Source organism: Girardinichthys multiradiatus, chromosome 15 (assembly GCF_021462225.1).
Source record: "Girardinichthys multiradiatus isolate DD_20200921_A chromosome 15, DD_fGirMul_XY1, whole genome shotgun sequence".
NCBI classification, from domain to species: Eukaryota; Metazoa; Chordata; class Actinopteri; order Cyprinodontiformes; family Goodeidae; genus Girardinichthys; species Girardinichthys multiradiatus.
In genome coordinates this window covers 18,141,739-18,159,486 of record NC_061808.1, presented here as the reverse complement: position 1 = coordinate 18,159,486, position 17,748 = coordinate 18,141,739, and the positions used below count along the sequence as shown (strand labels likewise).

Genomic DNA, 17,748 nt, shown 5'->3' with positions numbered 1-17,748 from the left:
ATCTATCTATCTATCTATCTATCTATCTATCTATCTATCTATCTATCTATCTATCTATCTATCTATCTATCTATCTATCTATCTATCTATCTATCTATCTATCTATCTATCTATCTATCTATCTATCTATCTATCTATCTATCTTCTAATCATCATAATCACTGTAGCTGCGTTTACAGCAAAGCTCCACACTGCAGGAGGTGGCGCTAAAGCACATTCTAGGTTTATTGTTGATAGAAGAAGTGCAGAAGGCGGGTCCCAGCGCCATAGCTGGCGGGTCCTACAGACACGGACTCTGGTTGGTTCAAACTCACACATGATCTTCGGTCGTGAGCTGAGAGCCCGGAAGCGGTAGTTCCCGGAGAACATACCGGTAAAGTCCCGCAGGTGGATTACACTGCTGCCGCATCTGATGAACCTTGTCTTGTCGGGGTAAAGGAGAATCTGGAAGCGGCTTTTGATCGGTAACTGGTGGGGATGAAGGCAGGTTTCCGGAGGTTGTTTTAATAATTTTCTAACTGTCAGGTCCGCTGTCGGCGCTGCGGGTTTAGGTTTGTGCTGGAGGAAAGCCATAGGTCACGGGCATGTATTTGTCCAGCGTGGAGCTGTGGAGAACATACTGGGAGTGTGTTTCCAGGCCATACACGGTGTTCATCTGCTCCTTCACAGCCGCTCTGTACTATCTGTGGGGCCGCAAGTGTCAGGTCAGTCACAGCTCCCTGGCTAACTGACACAACTGCACTATATACCCTTTATGTCAAGTCAAGTTTATTTATATAGAGCTTTTCAGCAACAAGGCATTCAAGGCGCTGTACATAAGGAAAAACATTACAATGATACAGAAAATCAAACAACAGAGGTAATAAAAAAAAATATAAAGAGAATAGAATGATGGATAAGAAAACGAAAGGAAAAGTATCCAAAAACATAATGTTTAGATGGCACATTCAAAGGCCACTCTAAACAAATAAGTTTTTAATCTTGATTTAAAGCAATTTAGGGGTTCGGTGCTTTTACAGTTTTCTGGCAGTTTATTCCAGATTAGTGCAGCATAAGAACTAAGAGCTGCTTCTCCATGTTTGGTTCTGGTTCTGGGTACTCAGAGTAGATTTGAATGAGATGACCTGAGAGGTCTGGGTGGTTGATACACTGACAACAAGTCTGTAATGTATTTTGGTGCTAAGCCATTCAGGGATTTATAGACTAACAGAAGTATTTTAAAGTCTATTCTCTGAGCTACAGGGAGCCAGTGTAAGGACTTTAGAACCGGGCTGATGTTCTCCACTTTCTTAGTTCTAGTGAGCAGCGTTCTGGATCAACTGCAGCTGTCTGATCGACTTTTTAGGCAGACCTGTGAAGACACCGTTGCAGTAATCAATTCTACTAAAGATGAACGCATGAATTAGTTTTTCAAGGTCCTACTGAGACATTAGTCCTTTAATCCTGGAGATGTTCTTTAGGTGATAGAAGGCCAACCTAGTTACTGTCTTTATGTGCCTCTGAAGGTTCAGGTCTGAGTCCATCACTACACTCAGGTTTCGAGCCTGATTGTTGGTTTCTAGCTGTATTAACTGAAGCTGTGTGCTAACTTTTAAACGCTCTTCCTTTGGTCCAAAGATTATTACTTCAGTTTTGTTTTGATTCAGCTGAAGAAAAGTTTGGCCCATCCATGCATTGATTTCTTCTAAGCATTTACCTAGCGCTTGAATGGGTTCATAGTCACCTGGTGACATCGTAACATATAGCTATGTGTCGTCTGCATAGTTATGATAACTTACGTTGTTGTTTATTAAAATCTGAGTTAGGGGGAGCATGTAGATATTGAATAGGAGGGGCCCTAAGATGGACCCTTGGGGAACGCCACATGTGATTTTTGTGTTCTCTGATGTAAAGTTACCTATTGACACAAAAAAGTCCCTGTCCTTCAAGCAGGATTTAAACCAACTGAGTGCTGTACCAAAAAGGTTGACCCAGTTTTCCAGGTGCTCTAATAAAATGTAGTGATCAACAGTGTCGAATGCTGCACTAAGGTCCAATAATACCAGAACTGTGGTTCTTCACAGTCTACATTTATACGGATGTCATTGAACACCTTGACAAGAGCAGGCTCTGTACTGTGGTGAGCAGGAAGCCTGACAGGAAGACATCGAAGCGGTTAGTCGTTGTTAGGAAGTTGTTTAACTGCTGAAACACAGCTTTTTCAATAATCTTACTGAAGGCCTGTAGTTCTGTAGTAGCAGCTTGTCCAAGTTGCTCTTTTTCAATAGAAGTTTGATAATTGCTGTTTTCAGGGCCTGGGGGAAAACACCTGACAAAAGGGACGTGTTTATTATTTGTGTTAAATGTAAAAAATCGAGACAGCAGGAAGAAGAGCTTAGCTGCTGTACGATTTCTTTTAAGTTTTTGCAGTTTATTTGGTGAAATTGGGAAATTTTGTCAAAATCAGTTCTAGTTGGATACAACATTGGTACTGGAGTTGATGTGGATGTGCTGACTGCCCCTCTGATCTTTTGGGTTTTTTCAGTCAAGAATTTAGCAAATTCATTGCAGGTCCTGGTAGAGTAGAGTTCAGATGCTACAGTTACAGGAGGGTTTGTTAACCTGTTGACCGTGGCAAATAATGCATGAGCATTGTTTATGTTTTTGCTGATCTCAGAGAAGAAAGATTCCCTTGCACTTTTCAGTTGTAGGTTATATCTGTATAGTCTCTCTTTATAGATAATATAGTGAACCTGGAGTCCAGTCTTTCGCCGCCTGCGTTCAGCTTTTCGACACTCCTGTTTTTCACTTCTGACTGGTGGAGCACTTCTCCACGGAGACATTTTCTTCCCAGAAACGACTTTCACTTTAATTGGTGCAATTGAATCAATGATGTCTGAGATTTTAGAATTAAAGTTGTCTACCAGCTCATCTACAGTGTTACAGGGCAAAGTGGAGGTAGAAGAGTAAATCTCGTTAAAGGTTTCAGCAGCACCATCCTTAAAGATGCGTTTTCTTATCTAAATGAGTCATTGCAGATGATGCTTTCAGAAATAACAGAAAAGTGGTCAGATAGGGCAACATCAGTTGGAAATGTTTAGACCCTTGGTGATGATCAAGTCCAAATATGTCCCTGTTTGTGCGTTTGCTTTTTAACATGTTGAGTCAAACCAACATTTCTAAGAGTGTCACATAGATCTATTGTACTTCTGTTGTCAGGATTGTTCATGTGAATGTTGAAGTCTCCCACAATAATTAAACAGTCATAATCAACACATATCACAGATAAAAGCTCATTAAAATCACTGAAAAAGTTTGTTTTGGACTTAGGAGGCCTATAAATATTCAAGAACATGGTTCGGACCGGACTCTTTACACTCTAATAAATCTTTTAACAAAGTGGCCACCCCTCCACCTTTTCTTTGCTGTCTGCTCTCACAAAGAAAATTGTAGTTTGGAGGCGTCGTCTCTATCAGAATGGGAGCTTCATTAAATTCATGTAACCATGTTTCTGTTGAAAACAACATCAAGATCGTGGTCAGTAATAAAGTCATTGATTAAAAATGATTTTCCTGACAGAGATCTAATGTTCATTAAAGCCAGTTTATATGACTTAGTTGCTGATATTAACTCTGTGTCTGGTTGTACCTGACAGTTTATGGCTTTTTTTGATTGTTTATTACTTTCTCTTTTCCTTTTGGCTTTGTTCTTTCTGTCACGTATAAGTACGGAGATTTTACAACTATTTCTGATAGTTACCGCAGGGGCCCAGACTGTATCACAATATCAATATTCAGAAGACAAGTGAAATCCTCCTTCAGTCTTTCTGATTTTTTTCTTAGCCACGTCATCCATGGCTCCACAGTGTATAATAAGGTTTTCTAGAGACGGGCACTTTTCTGTGATTGCAAGAATATTCTCTGAGATATCAGAGACCATGTTACTGGTACCAATCATAACTTCTGTGTTTTTCTTGTTGCAGAAGTTTTTAATCCCATCCACAGCTGTGTTGCCCATGTTTAGGGTTCTTGGTCTGGTGAGGCGCTTTTTCTCTGGCAATTTAGGAGAAGACTGTTTAGAATGAAGGTTGTTCTCAAACCTTTTATTGTTCTCAGAAGATGGATCATTTTCCTGGTTTTCATTCTGTAGTGGAGCAAATCTGTTTTGGAGGATGAATTCCATTATTTCCAGCTGTCTCACTCCTATCAGTTGTTGTGACAGCAGCTCGCTGTCGAAGTCTCCTTTTCCCAGGGGAAACGGGGGCATTTCTCTGTAATTCTGGCCATTCTAATTTATTTAACTGCTGAGATCTTCCAGTGGAGTCGTCCACCTTGATTTTTGGGCATGCCCCTAAAACATGCCAGGGGGTCTGCCGGTAGGTTTATTCTCAGTGTTCTGAATCCAGACTGAGTTGTTGAGCTGGCTGTCATTGTTTGGGATCACAGGCAGAGTTGAATCATCGTTGTACCCCTTATTCACCTTCACATTCACTTCTAGTCGATGGATTTTCACCTCCAAAACAGACAATTTCTGTAAAAGTTTGTCAAAGTCCTCTGTGGTGAAGGGAGGCATTTTGTGCGGAATAGCTGGTGTCAACTTGTCCTGCTTTCGAGTTCGATTATAAAAACATCAAAATCCTTTAAAAAAATAAAATAATAATAATAATCCTTGGGAGTCGCTGGCAAGAAGTAGTTTTAGTCCAACATTTCCGTAATTTTGGCTAAGAGATAAAAAGTTAGGAGTAAAAGAACGCAAGCAAGCAGGGAGCTTAGGAGAAAAGCGTCTGAGCAGGCAGAGAGGCAGAAGAAGAAAAGAAGGAGAATTATATAAATTCTATAATTCTATATACGCTTTAATAATTATTCTGATTTTATTTATGTATTTTGATCTTCTTGACGTTTGTATTTATTTATTGATACTTAAAAATATATTTTATATTTAATTCCAGTCATTCTTTACAAATAATCTTTTATTTTTTATCACTAAATACGTTTTATTATTTTAATTCAAACAATAACGTAGTCTTTCTTTCTTTACCTAAAAATATGCTTTAATTTATTTAAGTAATTTTTTCTTCAAAAATAATAATGTTATTATCATTATTCATTATGTTCTTACATCACTAAATATACTTTATTTTTATATTTATTTATCTATTTCTTACTCAATTTGATTTGTTTTTTCTAATCCTTTATCGAGTTTCTGCTTTATAAATGTTCACCATCTGTAAGATGCTGATATTTGTAATTCAATTCCTAAATATTGGAATCTAAAACTCAGGTTATTTGAAAAAGCATATAATTATTTGCACGTCTCCATCAAATGACTACTAAATTATGGCATTTAGAAACTGCCTATCAGTAAATGGTTGATTACATCGGCTCTTAAACATTTCAGCTCCTGACCTTCAAAATAACTTTAGAAAAGATTTTTGAAGCCAAAATGTTGGGGTTAAATAATTCAGTTATTGCTATTGATTATTTAGACAAGGTTTAATTGAACAAACTACAGCCCTACTATTACAGAATTACCTTATTTATGTTTTTACTACTGTTTTTATCTCTTGTGATATTTAAGGCAAATATATACTTTAAGGAAGTTTTTAAATCTTATTGGATGTATGAACCATTACCATTTATAATGTGTTGTCAATAAGACTGCAACAAGGTAAGTTTCCCAAGTGTAAAGGGCAGAAAAAACTGCTTACACCGTAGTCCCTTAGCTGCGTAACACTTGGTAGCTGCACACATTCTTGTTTGTTACATGGTAGTAATCTCAACATCTGTGCTGCATAATGAGTTTATTTGGCCTCTTTTCCTTTCAGACCCCTGCCTTGATATGCAGTGAAGCTTTTAGTGCATTCCTGCATAAGCACTGTCCTGTGGTAGCTGAGCGCTTCTGTCCCACTCCCTGGTGCTGGGGAGGACGACTGCAGACTCTGGTCTGTGCGTTCCTTAAATCCAGACCCCTCGTCTCTTATCGCAAGTAAGAGGAAACCCTTTGTTTATTCTTTCAGCCAGATCTGTGACTTTAATTTGTAATAAAGTGATTTTGGTGCATTTACTCTGCCTCCACTTCTCAGTGAGTTGATTCGTACGGTTGATGGAGGTCAGATCTCCTTGGACTGGGTGGACAATCATATCAGCGAGACCTACCCTGAATCTTGTACACGTCCTACTGTGCTCATCCTCCCAGGTCTGACGGGGAACAGCCAGCAGTCCTACGTGCTTCATGCTGTTAGCCAGGCAACAAGACGAGGTTACAGGTCAGCTCTGCTCCTCATCTTTCTGAAAAGAAAAATCACCAAAATAAGAAATATATACCCCTTACACTTCTTGGCATACTTGAAAAAAATGTGTAAAAGCCGCAAAATAGTTGCATTGTAATATAATCTCACTCAGGAAAATCTGTACTTAAGTACATTTACTAAAAATCAACCTTGAATCCACCAGATTTTTATTTTAAATGTCTTTGTTTTTTAAAGATTTCTTGATGCTATGAACTCTTGTAAGGTTTCCAGAGTCCTTGGAAGGTAAACAGGCCCACAGCATCATAGAGCCTCTTAGTTTCCCACCTGGAGAAAACCCAGTCTTCGTTTAATCAAGTCCCAGTAGCGTTTGGCCACATGTTTAAACCTGAGCCTTCTCTTTTCTTTTTAATCATTGTTCTTACTGTAGATATGAACGCGTTATATGAGCACCTATTTCCTCGTAGCCATTTCCTGACTCATGAAAATCAACACGTCTGTATTATTGTAATGATAGAATGTTGTTTTACTTGCTTTGAAGAGTAGCTGAGAGAAATCAGTTTCTGATCAGACATTACTGTTAAACAGGTAAAGTTATGTATCCTATGGCGGCAGATGTGCCCTACAGAGACTGAAGCTCTTTTTATTGATTGTTTTCCAGATGTGTGGTCTTCAACAACAGAGGAGTAGGAGGGGAAGAGCTGTTGGTATGTAACATATTTCTTGTTTCTGAACCTCATTACAACAGACACTGCTTTAGTTGTAAATCACACTTTAGTGCCTGATTAGTTCTGCGGATTTAACCCTTTTTTAACTTATAAATGTGAATGATATAAAGTGCTGCTACTTACATAAACAGTTTTTTTTTTCCGGATCTATTATTAATTATTTACATTTTCTGAATTACATAATATAAATAGTTTTTTCCATTTTCTTTTATAAAAACTAATTCAAACAGATTCTTTGAAAATAAAAAACAATTTAAAGATGCTTTAGTGTATCTTAATTTTACACTTGCTTTTTTTTTTCTACCAAAACCATGTCTAGATATCTGCTCTGTAGAAGACAAGTGATTTGTTTTCTTTAAATGATTTTGAATCATTACTGTTAATTGATTTATCATTCCTGAAAACATGTTCTGCTGTCATCTATTAAGAAGAAAAGTTTCCTAAAAGCTGGATTTTTTTTTTGTGTAAAATATATCGGAACCAAGGACAATTCAAATAATAATTAAATGGTTGTCAAATTGTCTCAGGCTTGTATTACTATTTTTACTGTCCTGCTCAGTATTAGCAGACCTCCAGTGTTGTTGCGTCAAGCTGGTAACAAGTTAAAACGACAAACCAGACCCATCCTGAAGATGGCAAACAGAAAACGTAAGCGTAGCTTTAGCCGGTAGGCAGCTGCTACCTGGAGGCTGAAGTGCCCCCCTCAGCATGTAGTAAGGATAAAAATATGATCAAAAAGCCTTCCTTCAGCTGCTAAAGTCCAGAATATACAGTAGCTAGATTATACACCAAGTGCTCTTTGGTGGTTGAAATATCCCCTCCTTTACCCTCACTGCCTTCACATCATCTGACACAATGTGTTTAATTAAAGAAAACAACAGGTCGTTTAGTCGTGGGTTAGGTTAATACAGTTTAATGTTAAATCTTTACGATGATAATCATTCAAATCCAGCAGATGTTTAATTCCTAGTACATAGAAGAAGCAAGAGCATAGAACTGCAGATCTTAGAATGTTTCGTAGATCATTAACACCTTCTAATCCTTCATAATCTAATATTTCATTTTAAATGCAACACTTTTTTCTTAATGAAGGACGATGAGTTTATGTTAGTATTGTTAATTTCCCCAACATCACCACCGAGTCTCTTCAGAAGAACACCCTTACTCTATGCTGTTGTTCCTGCCCATTTTAGTGAATGAAACATATTTTTCAAGGAGTGAAATTCTTAGTTTATGCCCCTGTTTTTTTTACTGTGTCAGCTCTAGAAATGTCATTGACTGACCCCCTGAGTGTTGATAGAGCGACACTAGTGTAGAAGTTGCCAGTAACAATAATCAGAATCAGAATCAGAAAAGCTTTATTGCCAAGTACGTTTTTGGACATACAAGGAATTTGTTTTGGCGTAGTCGGTGCAATACAATACAAATTAAACAGTATAAACATATCTACAATATAATATAAATATATGTGCACAGTTTTAAGTGAGTGAGAGTAAATATAGAGCAGTATAAGATGCAAGAGCAATACAACAGTGCAGGTGATCATTGTGCAAGTAAAGCAGGAGTCCAAGCTGAGCGTTAATGTAACGCAGAGTTACAGGTGTCCTGTCAGCAAAAAAAGGGGGGGGTGTGGGGGAAAGGGAGAGTGTCAGGGTGGTTTCCGGGCTTTGTTAACCAGGCTGGTGGCAGATGGGAAAAAACTGTTCTTGTGGCGTCAGGTTTTGGTCCGGATGGACCGCAGCCTCCTGCCAGAGGGGAGAGTCTCAAAGAGTCTGTGACCGGGGTGGGAGGGATCAGCCAGAATCTTCCCTGCCCGCTTCAGGGTCCTGGAGGTGTACAGTTCCTGGAGCGACAGTAGACTGCAGCCAATCACCTTCTCAGCAGACCGAATGACACGCTGCAGCCTGCCCTTATCCTTGGCTGTAGCAGCGGCGTACCAGATGGTGATGGAGGAGGTGAGGATGGACTCAATGATGGCTGTGTAGAAGTGCACCATCATAGTCTTTGGCAGGTTGAATTTCTTCAGCGGCCGCAGGAAGAACATCCTCTGCTGGGCTTTCTTGATGAGGGAGCTGATGTTTGGCTCCCACTTGAGATCCTGGGAGATGATGGTTCCCAGGAAGCGGAAAGATTCCACAGTGTCAATTGTGGAGTCACAGAGGGTGATGGGGGCAGGTGGGGCTGGGTTCTGCCTGAAGTCCACAACCATCTCCACTGTCTTTGGAGCGTTGAGCTCAAGGTTGTTCTGGCTGCACCAGTCCAACAGATGGTCCACCTCCCATCTGTACGCAGACTCGTCACCATCAGAGATGAGTCCGATCAGGGTGGTGTCGTCCGCAAACTTCAGAAGCTTGACAGACTGGTGACTGGAGGTGCAGCTGTTGGTATGAAGAATCTAACACGTCTTTAAATCTGTGCTCCTTTCAGACCCCAGTCACCTACTGTGCTGCTAATACCTCAGATTTGGAACGAGTTGTGCAGCATGTGAAAGGTCTGTTTCCCCAGGCTCCTGTCCTGGGCGCTGGTGTATCTCTTGGAGGGTGAGTGGTTGGAAACCAGTTTCAGTGTATTTCTTTGACTTCTTCCTAATTTCCTAATTATTTTCCCTATTTTTCCGGCCTTTCTTCTCCTCTGCAGTATGATATTATTGAACTACCTGGCCCGTAAGCGCACAGAATCAGGAATGGTGGCAGGCATCACCATCTCTGTCGCCTGGGATGCGCTGAAGTCGTCCAACTCGATGGAGGAGCCTCTCAACTGGCTTCTCTTCAACAAACACCTCACCCACGGCCTGCGGCAAAAAGTCACCAGGTTGTGCATTCAAGTTTACCAAACTACAGTTAGGTGTGTCGACTGAGTAAGAAAACTAAATGCTGTTTGTTTTTTTTTGTTTTTTTTACAGGCACAGGAAGATTCTTGAGAAAGTGGTGGATGTCGACTATGTCCTGAAGGTATGGCCCCAAAACGCTTCTTTTAATGTCTTCTCTTAACCTGATGTTCAGCCCCCTCCAGTGTTCTTGGCACCACTGGTAAAGATGTGTAGAACGCCTTAAAATATATTCATCTAATATTACAGTAGCATGACGTTATACTTCAATGTAGAAAACCCCTACCTTTTTATTCTACTACATTTGCCTAGTGGAACAACTTTTTAAGTTGATCAGAACTTTTAAAAAGTAATACATTTGTTTCCCTGGGGTATAAATGTGATGTGACACACAGTCCCAATTTAGTTCAGACACTCTAAGAGCAAAAATGACCGTTTAAAGCCACTGTGAAAAACCAGGCTGGATTCATGTTCATTTTACCATAAGGCACAGAGAGAAGCATGGTAAGGAAGTAAAACCAAAATCACCAAAGCTCACGGTTTGACAACTGCTGCAAAGAATGGCATCTTAAGGGAGACACACATTGGTGGCATCAGATGTCGAAAAATATGCCCTCATCTTTTTAATCCAACATATTGCACATGTTGCGTCGCTCCATTATTTTGAACCGTCTTATTGAGAAACATGGACGCCTCTGACTAGACCTTTTACAGCTGAAGTCCAGTGATCTGTTCCTTCTCCGCACATCTTCAGCACGACGTGTCCAGTGTATGCACCAAAAAAAGGTTTGACACTTGAAGCAGTGCACTGCCGCGCTGCGTTGTGTGTCTCCCTTCAGGGTCACCAAGTCATCACAACAACCATTAGACGCCACCTACAAGCAGTTGTGTCAGAGGCACATCAGGAAAAGGCCTATTCTGTTCTACCGTTAACAATGTGCTAAACTCTCCTAAGGCTTTGACTGGAACTATGGGTTACTTTCTAGCAGGACTGATGCAGGTACACATTGTGTTATGGAGTTTGGCAGCGTGTTTTACAGTTCATTGATAAAGAGGTTCATGCGTGTGGATAAAGAAGAGATGAACGCCATGAAATGGGGATAACGTACCCTCATTCCCACTAAACGATTCACCTGACAAACAGAATCGATTACATGTTTCGTTTGACATCTAAAGCAGTTGAGTGCTTCGGACATCAGCAGTCAAGTAATCATACCACATCTCAGGCCAGTGTTTCCATACATTTGCTTCATGAGCTTCCACACGTGTCAGAGGACCAACTCCACCCACAGCATCACAGTATGGTAAAGTATCTGATGCTGTGGGCCTGGAAAAGGTCACCATTTTGTACCTTTGCAGTTTTGGCTGAAAATGTCAGGTATGCACTAGTGCTGTTTGCTGTGGGACCTTAGGTTCTGATCACGTGTACACTTGTCCCCACAGGCAAAGGTTTCGTACCGGCTTTGAGATGTATTGATTTAAAGTCTATATTAAATATATTCATTCTTTTATTTTATGGGTCAGTTGGTCCAAATAAAACAGAACCAAAGTAAATGGGAGTAGAGTGTAACACAGTTGATTCACATTATGCCTGAGATTTGAAAATTGTTATGACAATTTATCTTAACTTAAAAAAAAATGGAAGACCAGTAAATGTTAAATATCTGGTAGAATCTGCCAGTAAACTGAAAATGGATCATCGGTGGGTTTTTCAACAAGACACGTATTGACATCATTTGGCTGACTCAACTTAGTCACAAAATAAAACCTATTATAGTAATAATCAGAATCAGCTTTATTGCCAAGTTCGTACATACAAACAAGGAATTTGCCTCCGGTACACTTTGCTCTTTGGTTTTGTTTTTGCATTACAGAATATACAAATTTACAATTTACAATGTACAATATACACATATCTAATAAAAAAGGTGCATTTGCAACATCTGTATGCTGTTGTTCTGTACTCTATTGAATGTTCAACAGAGAAACAGCCTGGGGGAAGAAACTGTCTCTGTAGCGGCAGCCTGAAGGTAAAACTCTAAACAGTTTATGTGCAGGGTGTGTGGGGTCTGCAGAGATTTTAGCAGCTCTTTTCCTGACCCTAGACCTGTATAAGTCCTGGATGGAGGGAAGGTCAGCCCTGATTATTCTCTCTGCATTCCTGATTATTCGTTGCAGTCTGGACCTGTCCTGTTTTGTGGATGAGCCAAACCACACTGAGATGGATGAAGACAGGACAGACTGAATGATGGCAGTGTAGAAGATGACCAGCAGCTCCTGTGGAAGGTTGAACTTCTTGAGTTGCCTCAGGAAGTACAGTCTCTGTTGGGCCTTCTTTCAAACAGTGTCTATGTGTGAAGACCATCTCAGGTCCTCAGAGATGGTGGTTCCTAAGAACTTGAAGTGGTCCACGGCCGATACAGTGTTGTTGAGGATGGTGAGGGGGGTGTATGGGGGTGGTGTTCCCCGAAAGTCTACCACCATTTCCACAGTCTTGAGTGGGTTCAGTTCAAGGTAGTTCTGACTACACCAGTGTACCAGCCGATCCACCTGCTGTCTGTATGCAGACTCATCACCGTCCTGGATCAGTCCAATGACAGTGGTGTCGTCTGCAAACTTAAGGAGTTTCACAGACGAGTCCGATGAGGTGCAGTCATTTGTGTACAGAGAGAAGAGGAGTGGGGATAGAACACACCCCTGGGGGGCACCAGTACTTATTGATCTGGTTCGGGAGAAGATGCTCCCCAGTCTCACCTGCTGCTGTCGGTCTGTCAGGAAGCTGTTGATCCACTGACAGGTGGAGGCGGGGATCTTGGTACCCAAATCTAAATCTTGTAGAAAATCTGTGGTGTTGAGCTGAAGAAAAGAAAGCATAGGAGATCCAGGCTACTGGAAGATCTGTAGAGACTGAGCGGAGATCCCTCAACCTCATGAATTGTTATGGAAGACGACTAAGTACAGACTAATAACTGGGGAGGTGCATTTAATTGTGGGCCAAGTCATTTTTGTAAATAATTTCTTAAGGTTGGATGATTCCTCAATGAATAAATGTACTAAATTTGAACGTTGGATTTTTTGGGGGGGTAAAATATAAAAATTTTCCAATACGCCGGTATGTTACTGCAATTAAAAGGGATTTATTTTAAGGCTTTTCACACATCTGAAGTTTATTTTCCTGTCCTCCACAGTCTCAATCTTTTCTCTGTTCTAGGCACGGACTATCCGCGAGTTCGACGAGCGCTTCACTTCACATCTGTTTGGTTACAAGACTTGTATAGATTACTACCGTGATGCCAGCCCAGCCAAAAAGCTCCCCCAAACTAGTGTACCTATCTTGTGTCTCAATGCTGCTGATGACCCATTCTCTCCACAGAGTGGTGAGTAGATGTCAGGAAGGTGGAAGCATAGGCATCTAGCAATCTAACAGATCTATGAACTTTGTGATAGACCAATGTGTCTGTGGCCTTTGCAGCGATCCCTGTCTCCATAGTCCAGGCCCTGCCAAACGTTGCGCTGCTGCTGACTGCTCACGGTGGACACATTGCCTTCTTGCAGGGCCTGTTTCCTCGCGGGGAGAGCTACATGGAGTGCCTGTTTGGCCAGTTTGTCCAGGCAGTCTTTGAACATCCGGGGGACATCAAGAAAGCCTGTGGCGTCGACAAAGATGAGCCAAATAAATACCAGAGTGACAGGGAAGAATAATCAGTCCGAGATAGCAGGAATCAGTAAAGCCTGATTTTTAAAGGAGAGAATAAAAATCACTGAAATGCATTGCTTTTTGTCCTTGCATGCTGTTAACCATCCCCCCAATTGTTTTGAAGGCACCACAGCCCTGCTGATCTACCTCAGACGGGAGCAAAACAAGCTAATTTAAATGCTGAAATCATTGCAGGAAAGCCACTTTTCAAGTGTTTCAGTACGAAGTCCGGTAGCATGTGAAAAGCTTAGAAGAAATATTTTTAAATGTCTGGTTGTTGGAATGTTAACTGCTTTCTATTTCCTCCCATAAAAATCCGCCCCGGGTGCACAGCATAGTAATGGGTACAGAGAAAAAAATCTAATTGCCTAGGAAAAAAAATGAATGTTTAAAACTGAACTGCTATACCTTCGTTACTTTGGCAATATAAAGAAATGTGATATTGATGCATTGTTTTGTCATGTTCTCCTTTGTCTCTCTTTAAAATACCTTAAAGTATTCACATATTAAAGCCCCATAATGTTCTGTGTGCCTGGTTGCAGTTCAGAGTATGCCAACCTTAAAAGAGTGAACAGTGTATAAGATACACATTCAACCTCTCTGTGCACTTAAAATATTAGCACCTTCTGTTAGGGGACAATTTGAAGTGTCATAAAGTTTTGTTTTGTTATGATTTGCCATTTGTTTATCAATTTATTGTTTAGTAAAACCGTGACAGATGAATGCTGTATATGAAGGATTTTAGCCTGTATAAATCTGCTTGATTGTTCCTAAAGGTGCTTGCAGGATCTGTTTTTGAATTTATTAGCAGTGGCAGCACAGACATGTTGATTGTATTGATGGGAGCACTTATTATGAATGGACCTTACTTGAATGTTGTAAAATAAGGTGGAAATGAAGTTGGAGTCCACCATTATTTTATATCTTATGTGACTCTTTGTGAGACGAGATTTTATGCATCATTTATGATCAGAAATAAATTATTGCAGCTAAAATTACTAATTGTTGCCCTTTTAAAATGTGTATTTTGACAGCTTTTTGTACATGTGTAAAACATGTTTTTAGATTTTAACCACCCTGTAATTTGTAACTTGACATTGTTGCCTTTGTTTTCACTTTTCAGTGAGCTATAAACACAATCAGAATTTTTCTTGCTATACATGAGACACATCCACAAATATATAAACAATTGGTTCTATGTTATGTATTAAATCTTGTAGAAACAAATAAAGAATCCAAAGAATTCCCATTGTTTCTGGTGATTTTGGATTACATAAAAGTTTTTCACAGCACAATTACTAACTTCAATGCATTATTTGGTATTATATGTTAGACCAACATTATATAGCAGATAATTTTAAAGTGCAAGGAAAATGATGCATGGTTTTCAGCATATTTTACAAATAAAAATCTGAAGATTGAGGTGTGCATCTTCATTCAGCACCATAGTTGATGCTTGTAGAAGTCTTTTGGGGCATCTCTGCCAGCTTCGCTCATCTAAAGACTTAAGATGTTGCACATTTTTCTTTGCAGACTAGATCAAGCACAGTTAAATTGGATAGTAAGTGTCTGAACAGAAGTTTTGAAAACTTTTCAGACATTCTTAATCGGATTTAGGTCTGGACTTTGACTAGGTCACTCTAAAACATGAATATGCTCAACTAAACCATTCTTTTGCACTTCTGTTTGCATGTTTCATAGTTGCAATGGTGCATTAAACTAAACCTCTGGACTGTATTCATAAATAACTTCTGAAGGCAAAACCTTGCACTGGCTTTTGTTTAGAGGTATAAAAGTACTAAAATACTAATGTAGGCCACACCTCTTTCTTTCCACTTCACAATAATGCATCCTCCTGTGTTAGTCTATCTCTTAAAATCCCAATAAGAACTTTGAGGTTGTAACCTGACCAAATGTGCAAAAGATCTAAGTCATTGCATAACAGCTAGAAACGGATTTCATGTGTAAAAAGAAGATGATAAGTGAGTGTGATCTGCATCCACAAATAATTCAGATGGTTTTAATTACCACATATCACGAGGTTCGTCCTTATGTAAAAATGTCACAACACACGTTGATCCTGACAGCTAGCCTCCTCTGGTTTAACTCTTTATATCCCAGGCCTTTTATCTCGGTGCGGCGGAGTCATTAATGTTGCTGATTAACCAGAAACACATTAATAATTTACTATGAACCGGCCCACGCCCTCTGTTACAATCCTAACCACTCCAACCCTCATTTAGATTAATTTGTGGTCTGGAAAACAAAGGGCTGAAGTGGTATTTACTCTGTGGAACAAATAGAAACAAATTGCTACTTTCCAACTGCTGTAGATTGTAATCTGAGAGTTACACAGATTAAATTCACATCCAAAAACCGCCCACAGCTCCTACTGTGACTGCATAAAGAGCAAAGCAACTTAATCGGAGCAAAATGTGAAAAGACTGGTGGTTTTTTGCCAGTTTCTATAAGTACAGTAAAAACAATGCGCTAAAACAGAAACTATTTCTCACTGTTTGACATCAAATCTGTATAAATACTCCTTGTTTTAGGTCGGATTACCACAATTTTTAAATTCTCTAAATGCCAGACGAAGAGACAATTTTTTTTTCTTCAAAGTCTGAAAATTACCTACACTGAGATCATTACGTCTCTAAACAATTTGGGAAAATTCAGATGATGATGTCATGGAATCATCAACTTCTGATAGGTTAATAAAGGCTGGCAAGAGACATGGGCTTAGAGGCCACTTAACGTGGAAGAAGTCATGACTACAAAAGCAACATAAAAAACCACATTAAACTGCACAAATACTTTGACCTTTGGATACGTGTCCTTTATAATAAAACTAAGATGGCCAGCATTACATTTGGAGAAACATTCTCCATCAGGACAAACAATATCTTCTCTGCCACTGCCTCTGTATCCTGTGAGGTTCCATGAGGTTCAGTTCTGGGTCCTTTACTACTTTCTTTTTACATCCTTGCGTTAGTTGGAATCAGCCATTCTTTCTCAGACATCTCCTAAGACATTCATGCAGGCGGCATTCAGTTGTACAGGTCCTTCTCAAAAAATTAGCATATTGTGATAAAGTTCATTATTTTCCATAATGTCATGATGAAAATTTAACATTCATATATTTTAGATTCATTGCACACTAACTGAAATATTTCAGGTCTTTTATTGTCTTAATACGGATGATTTTGGCAAACAGCTCATAAAAACCCAAAATTCCTATCTCACAAAATTAGCATATTTCATCCGACCAATAAAAGAAAAGTGTTTTTAATACAAAAAACGTCAACCTTCAAATAATCATGTACAGTTATGCACTCAATACTTGGTCGGGAATCCTTTTGCAGAAATGACTGCTTCAATGCGGCGTGGCATGGAGGGAATCAGCCTGTGGCACTGCTGAGGTCTTATGGAGGCCCAGGATGCTTCGATAGCGGCCTTTAGCTCATCCAGAGTGTTGGGTCTTGATTCTCTCAACGTTCTCTTCACAATATCCCACAGATTCTCTATGGGGTTCAGGTCAGGAGAGTTGGCAGGCCAATTGAGCACAGTGATACCATGGTCAGTAAACCATTTACCAGTGGTTTTGGCACTGTGAGCAGGTGCCAGGTCGTGCTGAAAAATGAAATCTTCATCTCCATAAAGCTTTTCAGCAGATGGAAGCATGAAGTGCTCCAAAATCTCCTGATAGCTAGCTGCATTGACCCTGCCCTTGATAAAACACAGTGGACCAACACCAGCAGCTGACACGGCACCCCAGACCATCACTGACTGTGGGTACTTGACACTGGACTTCTGGCATTTTGGCATTTCCTTCTCCCCAGTCTTCCTCCAGACTCTGGCACCTTGATTTCCGAATGACATGAAGAATTTGCTTTCATCCGAAAAAAGTACTTTGGACCACTGAGCAACAGTCCAGTGCTGCTTCTCTGTAGCCCAGGTCAGGCGCTTCTGCCGCTGTTTCTGGTTCAAAAGTGGCTTGACCTGGGGAATGCGGCACCTGTAGCCCATTTCCTGCACACACCTGTGCACGGTGGCTCTGGATGTTTCTACTCCAGACTCAGTCCACTGCTTCCACAGGTCCCCCAAGGTCTGGAATCGGCCCTTCTCCACAATCTTCCTCAGGGTCCGGTCACCTCTTCTCGTTGTGCAGCATTTTCTGCCACACTTTTTCCTTCCCACAGACTTCCCACTGAGGTGCCTTGATACAGCACTCTGGGAACAGCCTATTCGTTCAGAAATGTCTTTCTGTGTC

At 40.2% G+C, this 17,748-nt stretch overlaps 1 protein-coding gene across 3 annotated transcripts; it reads left to right on the top strand.

The window, feature by feature from the left end:
• Positions 1–204: 204 nt before the first annotated feature.
• LOC124882362 (phospholipase ABHD3-like) lies at positions 205–14,721 on the top strand. 3 transcript variants are annotated; one of them, XM_047388704.1, is made up of 10 exons: positions 205–432; positions 526–704; positions 5,804–5,964; positions 6,062–6,244; positions 6,888–6,933; positions 9,382–9,494; positions 9,592–9,765; positions 9,857–9,905; positions 12,993–13,158; positions 13,254–14,721. In XM_047388704.1, the coding sequence occupies exons 2-10, from the start codon at positions 585–587 to the stop codon at positions 13,481–13,483; spliced, it is 1,242 nt and encodes a 413-aa protein (XP_047244660.1). In that variant the 5' UTR covers positions 205–432; positions 526–584; the 3' UTR covers positions 13,484–14,721. The 3 variants fall into 3 exon arrangements, with proteins under 3 accessions (XP_047244660.1, XP_047244659.1, XP_047244661.1); XM_047388703.1 differs by having other exon boundaries at positions 206–704; XM_047388705.1 differs by lacking the exon at positions 526–704 and having other exon boundaries at positions 208–483.
• The last annotated feature ends 3,027 nt before the right edge of the window (positions 14,722–17,748 follow it).

Bases quoted from the DNA above. Each gene is read 5' to 3' on its own strand.
- LOC124882362 (XM_047388704.1), top strand. From the start codon at position 585: ATGTATTTGTCCAGCGTGGAGCTGTGGAGAACATACTGGGAGTGTGTT. The intron at 6,245-6,887 runs GTCAGCTCTGCT...ATTGTTTTCCAG, and splicing joins GCAACAAGACGAGGTTACAG to ATGTGTGGTCTTCAACAACA. The intron at 9,906-12,992 runs GTATGGCCCCAA...TCTCTGTTCTAG, and splicing joins ATGTCGACTATGTCCTGAAG to GCACGGACTATCCGCGAGTT.